Below are 18,832 nucleotides of genomic sequence, written 5' to 3'. Positions count from 1 at the left end.
GAGAAAATACCAGCTAGAAAAATATTTCTCGTTCCACTGCACACTAAAAACGAGCCAGTTAATAATCTTCCTTTTTTCTTTTTACAACATCCAACCGAGATACGAGATTGTTAGGTTCGCATTGCTGGAAAATTGACTTCGAAAAAAGGTCCACTATTTTCTTCTGTTAAAATGATTAAATAATGTTGTAGTAGTTCTCCTGAGTTTATGATTCTAATCACATAAACGAAATGCTTAAAGAATTTACTTTTATAACCTGGTGCTCTAATCGTAGAAAATTTAGGAAATTATTGCTTAATTTTTTAAAATATTGAAATCTCTAAGAATTATTAACTCATGTGGTACCTTAGATTGGAAAGAATCGTATGCTTATAAAACTCTAAAAAATTACTATAACTTATAATTAATATAATTTTCTGTTATTTAATGAATTGGAAGAACGTGAAAGGATTTTCAAAGAACGAACTTGTGTAGCTATTCGATGAAACTTAAAACCCTATGGAAATACATTGCCTTTGAATCTTTTTTAAATTCTACATTTTTTAATTCTTCATATAAAATTTTAATCGGTTGATTATTACCTTAGCAATTTAAAATCATTATATTATATTCTATCTCTATAGGACGTGTAAAAATTTTCAAATAATATATCAACGAGTAACTTGTGTCAGATAAAAATAAATTTGGTGGAACGATTCTCCAGTGTTTGTAACGAGTTGCTATGCCAGTTGGTATCTATCATGCCAGTTGGCTCATCCCACAAACGCCTCTGTTCGCGACATTTTCTATGGGTCGTAGCTCAGTCACGTAGAAACGTAATGTGTATCGTTTACGTGTCCCACGGTATTTGTTCTTCCATTTCTCGAACCGTTCGTGCTATGCACCTTTACGCTATTATCCGTGGAACCGAATGCAAACGCGTGGACCGCGCATAGTATACGATGCCCAGGAGAATACGTTCATTTTCATCGAATGTTGGGAAGGGGGGGCGGACTTGCATTCGGTACGAAGCCAGACAATACTTTTTAATCGTGCGCCTCTTTTTTCAAATTGAATATCCATTGGCGATATACTTGCCACAAATTCTACCTGGGCTATTACATAATGGGTTTGATATATGCCGATATTTATTAGCTGTTGTAGCAATACACTAGGATTCGTAGTACGATCGAAGCCCGAGACATTCTGTCTCATAAAAATTCATTCATTTACTTTTCTCAAATATGCATTTATACCGTATTTATTTGCATATACAAAAACTACAAGCTATCGCTATTTTATCGATGTAGAGGACGCGGGTCGGTTGGACTGTAAAAATATGAACCTTTATGCGAAGTTTATTTCTGCTTTCGGTGGAAAAATAATAAACATGTTTCGTATAAAACAGGAAAAGGAAGAGAGAGAGGAAATACGGAATTGAAAGAAGAAAGAGAAACAGAGAAGAAAATGATACGAAAGGAAGGAAAAAATAAATAGATGTGAAATGAAAGCAGAGAAAAGGAAAATGGGGTAGAAACGGGAGAAGGACAAAGAAGAAAGAGAAGGAAATGGATTTGGGTTAGTTTGACTTGCAATTACACAGATGAGACGCCATTGTTACTATTTCCACTTACTGTTATTTCCTATCGAGCAAGCGTATAGTTACTCAACAAAAATCGAGCGGTCGACGACTCCATCAACCATAAATTGTTGATTAATTCAGGAATCGTCCGGAGACTTGTTTCGAAAGTAGAATAAACCGCGGAATTTCTTGAGATCCTAGGGGCGGGACCCCGGGGGGCCGTACGTGTCCTGCGGGTCGAAAGTAAGTAAAAAGTAAAACGAGAAAGGCAGCGGGGAAGAAAAACGAGGACGCCGAAAGTACAAGGCTCGCCCAGAGCAATAATAATATCGGAAAGGTCGAGCTTATACTGCGGCGAGGTTTTCCCGATAGTTCGAACCTGGCGAACTTTCTGCCAAAGTTGCGAAGCTTTAAAGCGAAGGCTTTAACGGGGCTTCGCGCCTCGCGAAACTCTTCTTTCCTTTCCTTCTCCCGTGGAAACTCGCGTGAAAGAAGAGGAAAAAGGGCAGGGAAGAAACTGAAGGAGGAAAAGAAAGGGTTGAGAATAAAAAAGAAATTGGAAGAAAGAAATGATAGGTACAAGAAGAATGCTACTGAGAGTTCTGCTATATATATATATATATATATATATATATATATATATATATATATATATATCGATCTTAAGACGCGCTCGAAGTTCATTTTCTGGTGCACTTGACTGTTCTACGTTCCCTTTGGAATTTTTATTATTCGCTGTATTTATCTTACCGATCGAGAGTGGCCGGATGGAATAAATTGTTTTGGAAATGAGCACCTACGAATCGGCACGTGAGAGCTATATATCCCCCACTGGCATTCGCGAATCGAGTGAACATTTAATTCGTTCTCTACGAGCACCCCTAAATAGGCTTTGTCTGTTGTGGCCAACTTCTCGAGCGTTAGCACGGGATATTCATACCCGTTTATTCGTGCCTCTGCGCGAGTCTCGCCTGGCATGGACGCATTTAATAATTCATTCGGATTAATGCGAATTGCACTTGAATACATAAAGATCTCGCCGCGTGGACGGATTCATATTTGATCGTCATTTTAATTGGGCTTGTTTTCAGTTCGCTGGAAGTATCAACGCGTGTTAATCACTGTTATGTCGTTCTGGTTCGGTGAGACGCAGCCGCTAGGAACGAGTTATTCGAAAAAATCGTCAACCGTTTGTTATCTTCGAATAGTATGTTACTAGGATACTATATCGATAAATATTTAAATGTACATGTAAATGATTAGAAGCAAAATGGCGAAAATGGGCAACTAGTTTTCCAGTTGTAACTATACTAAACTTTCTGCCAATTTGTGTCGTTAATTTAACAATTTAAGAATTCATACGATAGGGTTTCATAGTAATTCACGTTGTTTTTATCGATTTTTGAGTAGGAATGTTTTTAAGGAAACATAACATTTGACGAAATTCGAATTTGAAAGCGAAGGGGCATAATTATTAAGACAGTTAGCAATATCTGATCGCTTTTAAAATTACGATATTCTGAGGAGCGATATTTTGAACATTTCGAAAAAGCTACAGATTTAGCAATTTTGCTATATTGATTGACAACGTACTGAATTTTGGAACTGCTTTTCTCTAAAAAAAAAAAAAAAAAAAAAAGAAAGAAATGTGACTTATCGTGTCTTTCCCCCGTAGCTCTCGAATGTTTTCTACCCTCCAACAAATAGAATGTCGATATTTGAACAATACAGTCGATATAGAGTCAGAGAGACGCCGGATACAATCTCTTCGAAAGAGCAACCGAAGATTTCGATCACGTCGAAGCGTAATGGTCAGTAAATAACAAATGACCCATGTCTGGATGGGAGGAGCAGTCATCATCCTTCATCGGAGTAATAGTCGAGGAGATGCTTTGGAACTTTTGTGAGCGGGCCAACGAAGGCGCTCGTCGTTTCCTTATTCCCATTCAAGCGGCGCGAAGGGGAAACTTTTGCCACCGATTCCGGGCCGAAGCTTCTGTTCTAATTTCCACTCGATGATAAATCGGTAATAAGTCTGTTCAACGGCTGCAACTTTTCTTCTCTCGCCTTCATCGTAGAGCGTTGCTCCGTGGCTTTCTTACTCGCCGAACAAACATACCATTGGTTCTCACCGAATTTTTCTCGCGCGTCTTCCTGGCCAAAGCAACGCACTTGTTTACCCAGTGGAATTCTCGCCGATGGCAAGTGAAAATTGCGGGATGCTTTCGTTGCAACATTCATCGATTATTCATTCAGGAATATCCGATGAAACTCCGTTTTCCGTAACACGATTAAACAAACGCTTAATTTGCATGCCACTGGAGCCGAAGTCCACTGGAATTGGAAACACAGAGAAACATATACGAAATCCTCGAACGAATCTACTTTTGTATCCTGTTGATGTATAGCGTTTTCTTCATCTTTGTGTGAGTATATTTTAACATTAGAGTAAAACCAGTCTCGGATCTATATAAGGTGATAGGTTCGAAGTGAAATAAGCAATGAAATATATATAATCGTCTTTCGATCCCCGAAGAAGCTCTAAGAAACGAGTCGTATAAGGCTGTAAAAAAAGATCTTAGAAAGTTCCAAGAGGATGCAGAAACTAGCTTTCGTCTCTAGTCGTGTTATAGAGCTTTAACAATTAACCCTAACACATGTAGCCGTAGCAAATTGTAAACGTTGATCCTCAAAATAGCCAAATGCCTCGCCACGTACAATAAACTCGCTAACGCTGGTTACGTAATGTAATGGTTTCCTGATTGGAATTTCCTCGAGTCGAACCGTGCTCGATTTTGTACCCCCCGTCCCCCTCACTCGCAATCGATTTGCGTTAACCGAACAACGTACACTGCCGGCGATGTTTCGTTACTAGCGAAAAACAAATATCAGAGATATTTTGTTGCAACGTTTCGATATCATAAAGAATTTGTTATTGTTTTTCCCAATGGCGAAACGATTTGATGAACTGTGCAAATTTTATGAGACGTGATGAATGTTCGCAAAATGTACAACACAGACGTTATTTATTGAATACGATGTAAAGAGATTGCGTATTTATACGTATCGCGTGATGGCAAAGTGTTTACATTAGAAAATTTTATTAAAAAAATGTATTAGGAAACGAAACAGACACCACAGATTTTTGTAATTTCATTGTGACAGCTACACAATAGAGAAAGTTCTGATCAGACTTGAGACTTTGCGTACGTTTTAATTAGTTTTTTTTTTAATTTTGCAATACAGGTGGACAGACATATTCACGTTCGAATCTTCGAGGACGTACTTACACCGCCGTTTTGGACATCCTCGCGGGATCCGGACGTCCGTGAATTTAACCGCTGACTTAGCTTGAGATACGACGTTCCCTCGATGCGCGCTAATGGTCTTCGAAAAGTTTAATCTGTACTTGGGATATCGTATGCATTAGCGACGTACTTGTATTATAAACTTGGTTACTCTTACGCGGCAAGTTTGATCATCGATACAACTTGAACGTTACTGGAATATCGTTAACGACACGGTAATCGGTTCTCAGCTGTTCCTTTCAGGTGCTTGATGAAACATATGATCCTATAATACGTGTGGTGCTGAAACGATAGGAATGTCACGTCTAGAATTCGAACATGTTTCATTCACATTGAAGCAACGTTGACTTTCAGCCAAATTTTTACGCTTTAGATATAAATTGGTACGTATTATTTTAACGCGTTATCTACAATAACTCTGAAATTTTTTAACAATTCACATCTTCCTTGTTTTCTTTCTCCAATGAGCTCTCTTTCTACGCAAGTCGAAATGTTTATCCATCTTTTGATAAAGATAAGAACAAACAAGTGACAACTACCGTTTAAAATTACAAGAAATTGATTCATTGGACATAAGAAAAAAACGTATAAAACACTTCAGTGCTGTAATTATATCCCGACTCTCTAATTTCTCAATCATATCACCTTCATAGAAATATTACGCATACAGCACACATTTTTTCCATGCGCACGCAAAGCTCCACGTATCTTGTTTAAATTATTTTTCGCTAGCTATCAATTACTCAATGGACATTTACTCAGTTCTCTGTCATTCGTCACCTACATTAATTCACATTTCAAAAAACGTTCCGCGATTATTAAGCTTCAGATTATTCAGCAGTAGAATGTTGTTTGTTGTCTCGCGAGCAAATAAAACAGAAGCATAGAGTTGACAAACGCAAATACATTTCCGTGAAAAAGTGCAGTAGCAGCTGAGTAATTAACAGAAAGTTGCAACGTAATCTCTACGGTTAAAGACAATCCCGGTGATTAATGCACCTTTCTGTCTCGTTCTGATGACCGATTTTATACCCGGCAAGGGACGTACCATTATTAAGCGAACTTTCAACCTGAACGAATCCCACGGTTCCAGCTGCTGCATTTTAATCTCCAAAGTCCGGTCGCATAAACGGCAGTCGGATATTCCAAATAGTTGCGCATATGTTTGCAGGACAGTATGCCCCGTATAGTTTCGGCGAAACTTTCTCAACGTGCAAGAGGGTACATGTTCGTTTCAAGATTTAATAACTTTTTAAACTATACGTGCTACGAATTCCCAACTGTGAACTTTAAAATCTATGAAACTACCTCTAGAGACGGAAACTGGAGAAGACCGATCCTTCAGCTCGATATTTTTATCATTGAGCATTTGGTAGTTCGATAATAGAATAATGCTTTGTATTCATTAAGAGCTTATATATTGTGCTATTCAAAAAGTCCGTAGTCCTTTCTTCGTGCGTTTATATCCGATAATATTCAGCAGAATTCATTGTATTTCAGCGCATTCACTGTATCTAGACTGCGTACTCTTGCAGCCTGCATAAAGACTTATTTCAGCCGTTAAGTGTCGTAACAAGTTTGAAAATATTTTATTACTTTGCATATTACATGCATTTTGTACGTTTCCGCATATTTCATGTTTCTCGTAAATGCATAGAAGTTCGCAATTCAGTTACAATGGATGCGTATTCTGACGAAATCTATTTGTAAGAATAGCTTTGTTACAAGTTCCGAAACGCTTATAAAATTCCTAAAATCACCACCATTTCTCTTCTGTGTTCTTCTTAGATTCTTTCTGATCTTTGACTTATCTAGAATTATTATTTTCTATGCTACTTAAGGAAAGTTACAAATGTCATACGAACGATATAAAAATTCGTTGTTGGCGAAAGAAAACAGGAAAGAGAAATAAATAAGAAGCTTCTGCATAGCTCGTGCCATCTTTTCCTGCCAGGATGCATCGTTGTACACTGATGAAATTGGCGAACGAAACGGTAGCAAGCTTCGATGCCCTCCCACGGTGTGTTAGTGCGCGAATCTGTTTACCGGTTCTATTTACGAGGTTGGGCAACCGTGTAAACCATCCTGCTAATAGAATATGCCCATATTCTGGCCCCGTAGGAAGCATAAGGGCTCAGACCCGTAACGAGCAAGCTCAGCACCGGCGCGTTATCGCGATTTTCCCCGGTTACATTCGGGCCGAGTTTCAACTTTACACACAACGAGCTATCCCGTGCAATCTGCCTCGTTCCTGGCCGAAACTATTGAGTTATTTAGCAGTTCCGGGACGATTATTGAAACGAACCTCGAATCGCAGCCTGATTTGTGGAATGGAATGCTTGCACTAGAGTTAACTCCACGGATTGGATAACGTCGTACCCAGTCATACTTTATGGACTAATTTAGGTTGTTTGCGAGGTTGTATGTGAACTACGATCTGCGTGGAAACCGTGCTTTGTTGGTGAATTAGTTTTTCAATATTTATTTTCTAACTCTGCCATTTCTACTTTAGTTTGTGGCTATGTATTCGGAATTATAAAGTGAATGTTATTATAGCCACAAGCCAATTATAATCGCATAATCTACAAACTGCACGTAAACGACGCTTAACTCCGTTGTTTTTAATTTTACATGTTCGCAATTATAAAATGGAACATGGTGCAAATTTGAAACAAGTCATGGGATCGAGTTAGTCAGAAACTATATTGATGAAAATATTTGATGAATTTTGTTAATTTCACTTGGAATTTTCTATTATTATACTATTTTCTCGCTAAGAAAAGAAAGAACTTACGAGCAAGTCATTTGTTTCTGGGGGATTGAATATCAATCATATACCGGTGTAACGAAATTAAAAAATCTATGAGTGAAGCTCATCAATCTTAAATAATCGTAATAATCGTAAATAATCTTCTTGGGTTTTTTAATTTTCAAATGACTATTAACGTTACAAACTGTTTAATGCTTTATTCTTGCAGCTAATAAATCAATCATTTCTGTAATTACTAGAATCAATGTTTTGTAGACAAAGTGTTTTCTACGGAGATAAATGTTCGCATATTATTATATTTGTTTTTCATCATATCGCTTCAATCATAATTATTTATGCATGGTAAATTTACGTTCATATTAAACGACGGTGTTACGCCACGAGGCTTACCACAGGCTGTATTTCTAACCGTCGCTCGCGGTCCTACAGTGTCGTAGACAGATCGTCTTATCTGCCCGACGGAACATATACAATGTATCGACGAACGCATAGTAGTCACCAAGCAGCGAGTTCTAGAAACGTTAATGTCGGTCCGTTACCTTTTCCACACAAGAAGGCGGCATACGTGATCATAGGCGCGAACGTGGCGTGACCCGAGCGTAGTGGGGGTCGTCTCCCAGAGAAGATAAAGAAATGATCGAAGGGCAATCAGTCTCTTCTGAAGAGTCAAACGTTATACATCAAGAGGTCTGACGATTAAAATTAAAGTCGCATAATCTAACGAATTCATTGAGAGATATCGGTAAAGTCGGGCGATTTTCTGCAACATATTTACTGTATTCATTGTTAAACAATTTGTGACGTGTTCATTATATTATTTTTAAATATTGTCAAATATACTATTTTATGTTAACCTATTAATACAGTGTTAAATTCATTTGATTAGCAGAATCGTAGCGATAATTTACGCCTCTCGTTGACGCGTTTTCCTAGCGACCGCGTCTCTCCGCGAACACCGTAACAGACGGTATTTTTTTTACCGTTAATTATAATTTAAGGATGAAAAAGATGAAAATGTTCTTAAGTGAAACGACGTTTTAGTACGGGAAAGATATAAATCGAAATTAAACGAAATTTCGTACAAGGAAGAAAGGAGAGCACAGGTTGCGTTAAGTAGGAACAGTTTTAATTAGAATCACATTTGATAGTGAAATATACGCAGAGCAATTGAGTTGGTCGCAACACGGCTCTGTTGAATATTTTAATTGAGTAATTAGAATCCCCTGTTTCCCCTGGCTTCGTTCTTCTTCTGTTCTCCGTACCCCAATATTCGTTTCAAAGGACGAACTGAATTTCCTGCTCCCAATGCTACGTAGGACGGCAAGTGCTGATTAGAAAAGGGGGAAACAAGCCGGTTCACCAGGACATTTATATCCAGTGACCCCTGTTGAATTACTAAAACGCGACCGATATTTAATTACCCCGACTCCATTTGCCCAAGCGTTAATTTTAATTCAATCAATTAGCGGATTACGTGGCACTAACCGTCGAATATTCCTATGAAATTAGCTTTTATTAATCCTACTAAAATAATATGAACAATATCCGAATCTATTCTATTACATGGCTATTGACGCTTTGGGTATTAACTAAATGTTCTAAACGCTAAAGAATTTATAAATTTATTCGAAACGTGTACGGAGCGTATAAATTAACGATGGATTAATAATTAAACTAAAGCAGCAGTTATTATTGGAATTATTAAAATTATACCAGTAATATGTTTTATTATTTGTTAGATATATTAATAGATACATTTACTGTTATTATTAACATCAGAAGATCTTCTACGAGTTTAAAAGAATCTTGTCGTCTTCCCTTGTAATAAAGAAATTAAGGAATTAATAGCTTTATAAGATTCGGCAATGAACTGCAATTTTATCATTTGACTTTTGACTTTTCCTGTTCTGTTATTATTCCAATGTCCACGTGTAACTATGATTATAACAAGTAGAGAGTACTATACTATTTGTTATACTATTTGATGTCGTACGATGTCTGACAAAAGAATGCTACGAGCACTTCAAAGAACCTAAGATTATGCGAATCGATCGTTTTGTATCATCGGCGATGCTTTAAACGTGAACGAGAAGATCGAGAAATGTGAGAGATGCATCAAAATCGTCGATTGCATACACAGGCACCGAGTTTGTAAAGGAAACGGTAATACGAAAATTCTAGCCGGTAGAAGAAAAAAGAGAAGCAAAAAAGAGGACTTTTGAAGGCCTGGCAATCGTATAAATAGCCAAGGTTCAGGCGTATAGCTCCAGTGAATCGGTGGAAAATCATAGAGCGAAACGGTTGAAAGGAGATCCTTCGGCAATGCTCGAAGTGAATTCAATGCCGAAATCAACGATACGATCCTGTAGGAAAGAATCGACGTCGTAGTTCTAGAGCCAACTACCAGTTTCGAATAGAAACTATAGGTGCCGTACGGAAAACTCTGTCATGAAACAAGAAGTGGGTAACAACGGTGCATCCTTTGCAGGCATTCGATCGTGCTCGCAGGTATTTACCCTTTGAAACGATCGTTAAAGAGAAAGAGAGGAAACGCGTGGACTAAGTAAATTTGTTCGTAACTTGGAACTATTCATTTGGAAAAAGTTATAACAATGCGGAAAAAGAGAGAGAGGGAGAGAGAGAGAGAGAGAGAGTTTATATCATTAGAAAAGCAGAACTTCGCGAGGTTCTCTAGATTTCGTCGATTTTTCTTACGTCAGATTGCAGGCGAGCATTGTTCAGAGCTTCAATTACGATTTCTTATCTCTGTGTGATGCATTCCATTGAAATTACAAGGCACGAACACGGACGAAGGAACCGACGAATTTAAGGGGTCGGTTTGCGTGTCAGAGCAGAATACGTACGCTGACTGGTATTACACCATAATTTCACTGCGCTTTTTTTTCCTCTTGCTTCACCACGCGACGCGGTACGGTACGAGGCTTTCCGTTGTTCCTTTGATTACTTCAGACCACCCTCCTCCTTTCTCCCGTCCCTCTTTTTCCATTCTAGCCCGCTTCTTCCCCGTTCATTTCCGGGACGACTCTAAATTCACGGACGAGGTAAACGATAGGAGCGGGTCGAAAGGTATCGCTGGCCGTGCTTTTGGCCAACTTCGAATCTAAGGGGAAGATCAAATAACTGAACGTACGTGCTGTGACTAGAAGCCACCGAAATTTGGAGAATCACCAAACGGTCAGAGATTGCGGTGGACCCTGTGGAACACGTTTGTTTAAAACACAGTTTCCTTGTTTATCGTTTCTGTGGGCAGAGAAAAATCAAGAATAACCAGTAGAGCAAGATTGCCATATAGTATCCTTGGAAAAATTCTCCGGATTTTCCTGGCTGTATTTAAATCGACGGCATTCATACGCGTGCTACGTGGCAGATACTGCCCGCATAAATTCAAATTTGAATAAATTTGAATAAACGCACCATGGAGGAACGCGTAAAGAATATTTCTCGCGTATCGTCCCGGCTCGTTTCTTCGTTCGTTCATAACTTCCTATTTCGAGAATCAGCGATAGTTCTCCCGGATCAGACGTGTGTTTATTCGTTCACCTTGAAATTAAAAATGGCGGACGGCAATACGAACATGTTAAGGTAAAAAGGCGCTACCGTGCATAAGCTATTGGCACCGCAGATTATTAGACAAATTAATCCAACGCCTCTTTTTACATAAATTTGTCGGTTCTCATGTTAGTTCAATCTGAGATAGAAAGAGTGGAAGAGAGTGAGAGAAGGGGAGAAGACAGATAAAACTAAAATTTCTGGAATTTTTAAGATATCTCTATGTCTGGTTCGTACGTCAAGTTCTGATATATCGACGATCTTCCCAAGTATTCCCTGGCGCAGGAATCCGATCGATAGTCACTCTTTTTGGTCCATTTCCGCGTGTGCGGAGCAAAATTTCTCCTCGTGGTGCTCGATAGCGCGTCCCATCGACATTCGTTTCGCCGGACGCTTACAGGTTTTCCATTTCATCGGCCTGCCACGGGACACCATTAAATCGACTGTTCCGTGATAGTAGCGAACAACCATGACCATGGCGAGGGATGGACGGTCGTGACGGTAAATTAATTTCACGACAACTCGTCGACGCTTCGTTATCGGCTGCCAATCCCTTCCGTTACTCCTTCCTTCCCCGGAACGCATATCGATATCGTCTGGGATATCGTTGAGCGATTTCCAACAATTTCGCGTCTGCCTTGTAACAATTTCAATTTCTGCCCCGACGAAATCCCATTTTACCCGTGGAACACAATGGGAAATTTTATCGAGCGCCATAGCTCTGTCTCACTCTTTCCGTTCGCGTTCAACGCACCCTCAACCCCTGTCGACCGTTTCGAGCCTCGTTCGACACAGCGCCGTTTTTCCACCGTTTCCACCCACTCTCACGGGATTATGTTAATGGCGATTCCCTCATCTCTGCGTTCGACGAAATCCTGGTTAATGGCGAATCGAGTGATTCATATAAATCAGCTACAGCGTAACCTAATTCGGCGGAAAGATAATAGTCACCATTTGTGACCCCTGAAATCGTTGGATGGTTGTTGAGTTATGAGAATGTTTTTCTTTCTTCGGTATATATCATTTGGCAAACTCCAATAATAAATCCGAGATGGAAAGGATCGGTGAAAGTGACTGTTGCGCCATTATGACACGGTAGCTATATATCATACGCGTTTATTTAATCCGACCAAGAACGAAACTTCATTCACGCCCAAATCACGTTGATCTGGTGTATAATGAAGTGGTTAGCGAGATAAACGTCATCATAATGCGAAGCATAAATTATGTTGATCGGAGATCAAGTACAACCAGTGACAAAATTCTGCATATAACCTGAGTTTTATGTAGGTCAAGTTATTTTATTTTGCCAGAGAACCGTGTACATTTTCGTGTCTGCATAAAGTGGCTTTGTATTTGCTCAGTATATTAACGTATTTCCGGGAAGAATTAAAGGAACACGAGACATTTAAATCGCAGAATTTATGAAACGAAATTACACCAGTAATTACTCAATCTTTAATTTCATCAATGTCAAATAAATTGTAAAATTATTTTCAAAATTTAAAGTACATATCTGAGTTTAATTAATAGAATGTTTAATATTAAAGATATTGTTAAAACAACATTGACATCTTTTTCATGATATCTCAAAAAGTGGTACATGTAAACTTTTATAACTGGTTGTATCTGTAGGTTGAAATAATTTATTTCTCACATGAGAGCCTTTTCACGCAATTGTACCAGTGTTATTAATAAAATTTTACAAGCCACAGGTTTCAAATTACAAATATTAATAAATACCCTTGCATAACAGTGACAAGCTTGATAATGAAATGAATCAAATTCTAAAATTAAATTTTGCAAAATATACATTATCTGACCTATTTGACAAAAAATAGCATAAAAAATTACAAACTTGTAAAAGAGGTATTTATACTAAATGATTAGTTGACAAATTACCTATTATACAAGATCATACTGTTGTATTATTTTCACTGTTGCATTCATGATGAAATTACGATAGAGTCCGTTTTCGTGTACCTAAATCGAAGGTCAGTGAGGCTAGGGGCGAAGCAGGGATGGAAGCATGCCACAGGGAAGCCAGGCATTCTCGAAATTATTAGTTGGCGAACTATTTGCATTAACGGTGGATCAAAGAAGAAGACGATGGGCTGTCCTGGTGCAACTAACACGGTATTTCATGAACGTTAACCGTGATTGCGTACCATGGCCATACACAATACCGTGACGCATTAGTATTGCTGGAAGTTCATCCTTAATCAAGTGCTTATTAGAATTACCCGCGTGCGCGTCAGTGTGTGCATTTGTGTGTGTATACATTTCTGTTGGTAGAAAGCGAGTCGGCAACAACCAGCTCACTCAAGAGGTAGAACTTTTGATGTTGCAAAGCAGCTGCATCGTCTAACCTCGTTTGAACGTAAAGCTCGAAGAGTTTCCATATTCATCCAACTTACTTTGACTTTGCGAGAAATACTCACGCTCCTCTGTTGCCGTGACGCCTTGTTAAATAAGAATAGATTTCTCCATTATTTATGCGCTTCTGCGGGAAAATTTCACCGTTTGCGTTCGTATAACTGCGAAATTTTATGCTCTCGGAATATTTATTGCGATTTCTATGTGATGCACCTAATATAAATACGCCTCTCTTAATAAATATTAAAATACTTGCTAGTTTGATACGGAATGTAACAATCATACCATATTATCGAAATAAAAACGAACGATCAAGCAGAATTTTATATTCGTGCAAGATAGCGATCTAAGATATTGATGCAATAAATGTAGGTAAAATAATTCATAAGGATTATAGAAAAATAATAATTCACCGTAAAAGAATAGTTTGCATATCACAGTATTATAACCGTACACTTAGATATTCGACGATTGAATCATGAGATCAATACTACGTGTAAAAAAGGCTAATCAATGTTCCAGTTGAATATCGTTGTTTATTAAATAACTTGTGTGCTTTAATTACAAATTTATTTACTTACCTCTGGTAATATGTTGCACTTCACTTCGATTTTAGCTGAGCTGTGTAAATACCACGTCACCATTTTGAAAGAGTTCGATTAAAACTATAATATATGTGAATACACAAGTATTATAGGTAAGAATATACTCATACATACATACATCCTTGGATGTTTCTCGCGACACGCCATCTGGTACGCCAAGGTATAACTATCGTCATTACTAAACGTGTCTCGGCCTCGGTATGTTTACATTTAGTGCGGCTAGATTCTGTTCGCGAGAAAAAATTGTAAATATACAACGAATGTGGGTTTCACATCGCAAATCGTCTTCAGTTACTGTGCGGCGCAATCAACCTCTTCGGTATGAACCTCTTCGCTCGTTCGCGCGTAGTATTAGTTGTCGGTCGCGTGCAATAACGATTGCGTAGTGTAGTGCCTACTTTAATTGACGTTTCTACGGAAGAAGTTAGGGAGAATGCAGTGGAAACGATCGAAATTATGGTAAGTTTTTCGCAACAATTATCGCATCAAGATACCGCGAATGTATAGATATTCAATATACAATTGAATCAATATACAATATGGCGGAACGAATGCTCTCGAAAAAACATACTGCGTACATACACACACATATTACGTACTTTGCTAACGTAGTTTGATTTTGACGCGATATGATGTATGTGTCGTTTACGATGCAAGGAACACACACTGATATATTAACAGCAAAAACTGTTACCGGAAATTGCTATGTAACATAACGATCGATAAACAGCGTTCGTTTCTGGAACAACATCCGAGTTAATCTTTCCGATACGAAGTTCGTTTGTATCTACACGTACGTATCAGTTTTTCCCAGTGAGATAATAAACCTTGAAAGTTTTAGCAATTGCCTAATAATCAATAGAATTCCCTCCGAATCTTTAGAATAAAGAAGAATAGATTCAACGAAAAGATAATTTCCTTAATGGTATTGTCCATACTCTTTGCAGGTGGATCAAGCCTGGCGAGCGTGGTCGCCGGAAGTAAACCTTTGAACAAGCCAGATTTCGACGACATCGCCCCACGAAATGTTACTGCCATCGTTGGTCAAACAGCGGAATTGAATTGCTTCGTGAAGCATCCTGGAGACAGAGTAGTAAGTGACGACTTATTTTTCTAAAGGATATTATAGCGTCCACCATTCTGGGGTTGTCTATGTAAATATTTATCTACCGATGATCGCGGATCATACAATTTTTCGATATAAATCAAGCGAATCGTTATTTTCTCGTGACACATTGATGCTGCATAAATCATCTGAGCAAATCATATAAAATAGCCAACTTAATGAATCACTTTTTCCGGGATATTCCTGTTATTCGATAATATTCGCGGAAAAACTAGTAGACAAACGTTTATCGTTTATCGTCAAAAACATTTCGAAATCGTTAGAGAAAATAAGAGAAGGGGAACATTTTCATTTATATTTCATGGTATTTCATTTATCGACTAATTCCATGAATCAATATACTCACTACGGTTGGCTGATTGTATACAGTTGTATTTTTCTTTTACGTAATCCGTACATCAGGAACGTTTACAATAATTGTATGAATACAATCGGGAATAATTTTAGGCGGGACGAGAAAGGTCCGATAGGATCGGCCAAACTTTAACGAGCCGGTACCAATAATTTTCTAACACAATACAGTTCATTAAATGCCGGAGGGAGAACTGTTAAAATCGGTAGGAACAACAGCGAACCAAAATCTTCGCATAATTATTGGTATTTATTCATTAGCATACGTACCTATAAACTGTATCAATATGCGTAATGACTAGCTTTCGCCCCGGACTCACGTCCGTGGAGATTGTGTAATATTTACTTATTGCCGCGTACACGCATATTGTTGCTACATTTTCCGGTCACCTGCTCACGGTTCATGAGATTCGCGTGAATTATTAATCATCGCAGAAATTAGGGGAAATTAAGATAATAGACACACCTCGTTTCTAATTGTGGACGCTGTAAGTTAGTCTTGATTCAGCGAAATCAAGTATCGTCCGTACTGTATAATTTCATCGATAGAAAGGAAAGTTTGATAGATAAAAATCGTCATTTGTTGCCACGGCCGCTATCGCTATAAACTATAAATCCTATTGCCTTCTTTCGATGCTCGTGAACGACGTTCCGACAATAAAAATCACCTTTCTTTCGATAGCGGTCGTCGTGAATTCAATTACCTTACACTACAGGGCGAATCCATCAGCCAAAGACTATCGCGTTCCGCTTTTATACGATGTTCACTACGACCGATGTCTCTTTGACATCACGTGTTCAACTCGAGTCTACTTTAACGCGTCACTAAACGTCCATCGGGTTAGCAGCAAGAAAGACAGCCCTTAAATCTCTTCTTCTCCTCGACTCGCATTCTCGAATCTGTGCTGAATACTCGACGTCCGTGTATGCACGTAAATACATACATGCTTCCCTGTACTTGTCAATAGCGGCGTGTCTGTCTTTAGCCCGTGCTGCTCAAGCACTGTCTTTAATTGCTGGACAGGAGAGTCTCTAGTAGCGGAAGAAGCAAGTGCAGGTTAGACTAGGATTGCCAAGTGATCACAGGGTGACTGTACCTTCGCCAGCGGCAAATGAACCGATCAGGTATACTCAACCAAGTGGTTACAGAGCCAAGCCCCTTTCTCTCTATCAATACTTGGCGTACTGTATGCATACATGAGATGTAGAAGCGTGTGCGGCGAACGCAAATGTAGAGGCTACGGAGGTGAACAAAGATCAAAGAATATATGTTAAATAGTGAATTAGGAATTTTTAGTCGGGTAGAGGATTATGTAATTTTTGGAGATTTTAAAAATGTTATAGTACGTAAATAAGGAAAGTTATATTAAATTCAACTTAATTTAGTTTTTAATTGTCATGCAAAATATAGTAGTACAAGTTTATGTTTAAATCCTCTATAGTAGAAAAAATAGAAATATTTTTAACATAATTGGTCGAATATACGAGTGAACATTTGTCTATTTATACGTCCATCGCTGTGTATTGAAGAATGAGTTAAATGATACAGCCGGTGCAAAACCGAATATTTTGGATTATACTATCGAATTTTATGCAAAAATTTATATTTTTCTGAATACAAGTAAAGGAAAAGAGCTTTATAGTTTACTTTGAATATTTAACCTTTGCACATTCTGTACATATTTGAGTATTTAAAATTCTCGTAAATTCATAAATATCCGTAATGTGAGATATAGAATGATAATACTTAGTGATCAGTTTCGAATGAAATAAAATCATTCCTTAGATGATAAGAAGGAGTACAGATGCTTTACATTTTTGCTTAAATACCTTTCACGCAGTCGAGATTTCTTTATCCTCCGGTTCTTTTTCCACGCTTACTACGCCGTTCAATTTATTGCCTCACTGCACGATCGTATACATTAATCGCATATTTTTATTAAAAACTACATAATTTCATGTTGTTTCTTCCCCATTAAGTGGTAAAACGCTTTCTGTAATTCACGAAGGGCGTTATTCTCTTTTTACTCTATTTTCACGTACACTTTTCTTCCAAGTAACCGTACTTCTATTTATTCTGCATCGTGTTTAAGGTGCATTAGTAACACCGCGAATTGTCGAGTGAAATCTATTCGGTACTTATTAGGGTTATATATTAGCCTGAATAATGCAGTAGGTTTGATACGGTGATATATGGGCTTCTTAAAATTCTCCTGGAAAACTGTTGCTTCGCGCTAGATCACTGTTCTCTCCTTCGTGAAGAAAAATAGTGGAGGGGGTTGCATCTCGTTTGCAACCGGAGGGCAGCAGCACGATTGTAACGTGCCGGCTCCACGGAAGTGATCTGTTTAATCGAGCCCTTCCCATCGCATGTACCGGCGCAAATAGTTCGAATGGCTTAGGCTTAATCGTGTACGATGTACACCAGCGTGATGCTAGTCCGCAGAAGGAATTCGTGATGCGCGTGGCAAGAGTGACCATTTAATTATTCTATCTAGTCGGTTTGCTTTTTCCCCGCTTAATCAATCGTTCGCTACGCATATTCATCGACTTGTTTTCTATTGGAAACAGTTCGATCGTTCGCAAAACATTATCTTTCCTGTCCGTCGCGTTAACGAACACAGGAACACACACGATCGATCGATGGAACGTAAACGTTTCGGCGTATTGAACGAGCTGGGAACGTTAATTCACTGTCCAAACGATATTTTCGAAGGAAAATGAAAAGATACGCGTTCTACGGAAATATTTCGAGCATTAGACGAATGCATTTGTAAATAAAAATCAGAGTAATTATAACGGTTAGAGAAAGTATTGGAATCTTTTATGAGTACATTAAGTGTGTTCTATGAAACATGTTGAAACTTCACTAGCACTGTGATGACATTCAATCGTCATAGTTATATTGGTGAACTTTAAAACAAATATGAAATTCCACTGAAATGTCCAGTTGTCATGTCTTTTTTCTACAATTTTTATATAATTATCATAAAATCACATATAGATTGCAATTTCTTTTTTTTCTATTTATTTATTATCTAATCTAAACTTAACTCAAATCCTACGTCAAACTTGAATTTAAACCTAAAAGATATAGTACATGATATAAAAGATACTTTTATATGTATCTGCGAATCTGAAACTTATAAACGATATTACTCTGAA

At 38.1% G+C, this 18,832-nt stretch overlaps 1 protein-coding gene across 5 annotated transcripts in view; it reads left to right on the top strand.

The window, feature by feature from the left end:
* The window catches only part of LOC117153221 (zwei Ig domain protein zig-8), a 176,770-nt gene that overhangs the window by 67,730 nt on the left and 90,208 nt on the right, over positions 1-18,832 (top strand). For all 5 annotated transcript variants that reach the window (XM_076622956.1, XM_076622955.1, XM_076622954.1 and 2 more), the window contains one exon: positions 15,138-15,283. In XM_076622956.1, the coding sequence (XP_076479071.1) occupies positions 15,138-15,283 (146 nt within the window). The remainder of the gene's footprint in view (positions 1-15,137; positions 15,284-18,832) is intronic.

This window comes from Bombus vancouverensis, chromosome 11 (assembly GCF_051014615.1).
Source record: "Bombus vancouverensis nearcticus chromosome 11, iyBomVanc1_principal, whole genome shotgun sequence".
Taxonomy (NCBI): Eukaryota; Metazoa; Arthropoda; class Insecta; order Hymenoptera; family Apidae; genus Bombus; species Bombus vancouverensis.
The sequence above is the reverse complement of the archived record's forward strand: the minus strand, read 5'-3'. Positions and strand labels throughout refer to the sequence as shown.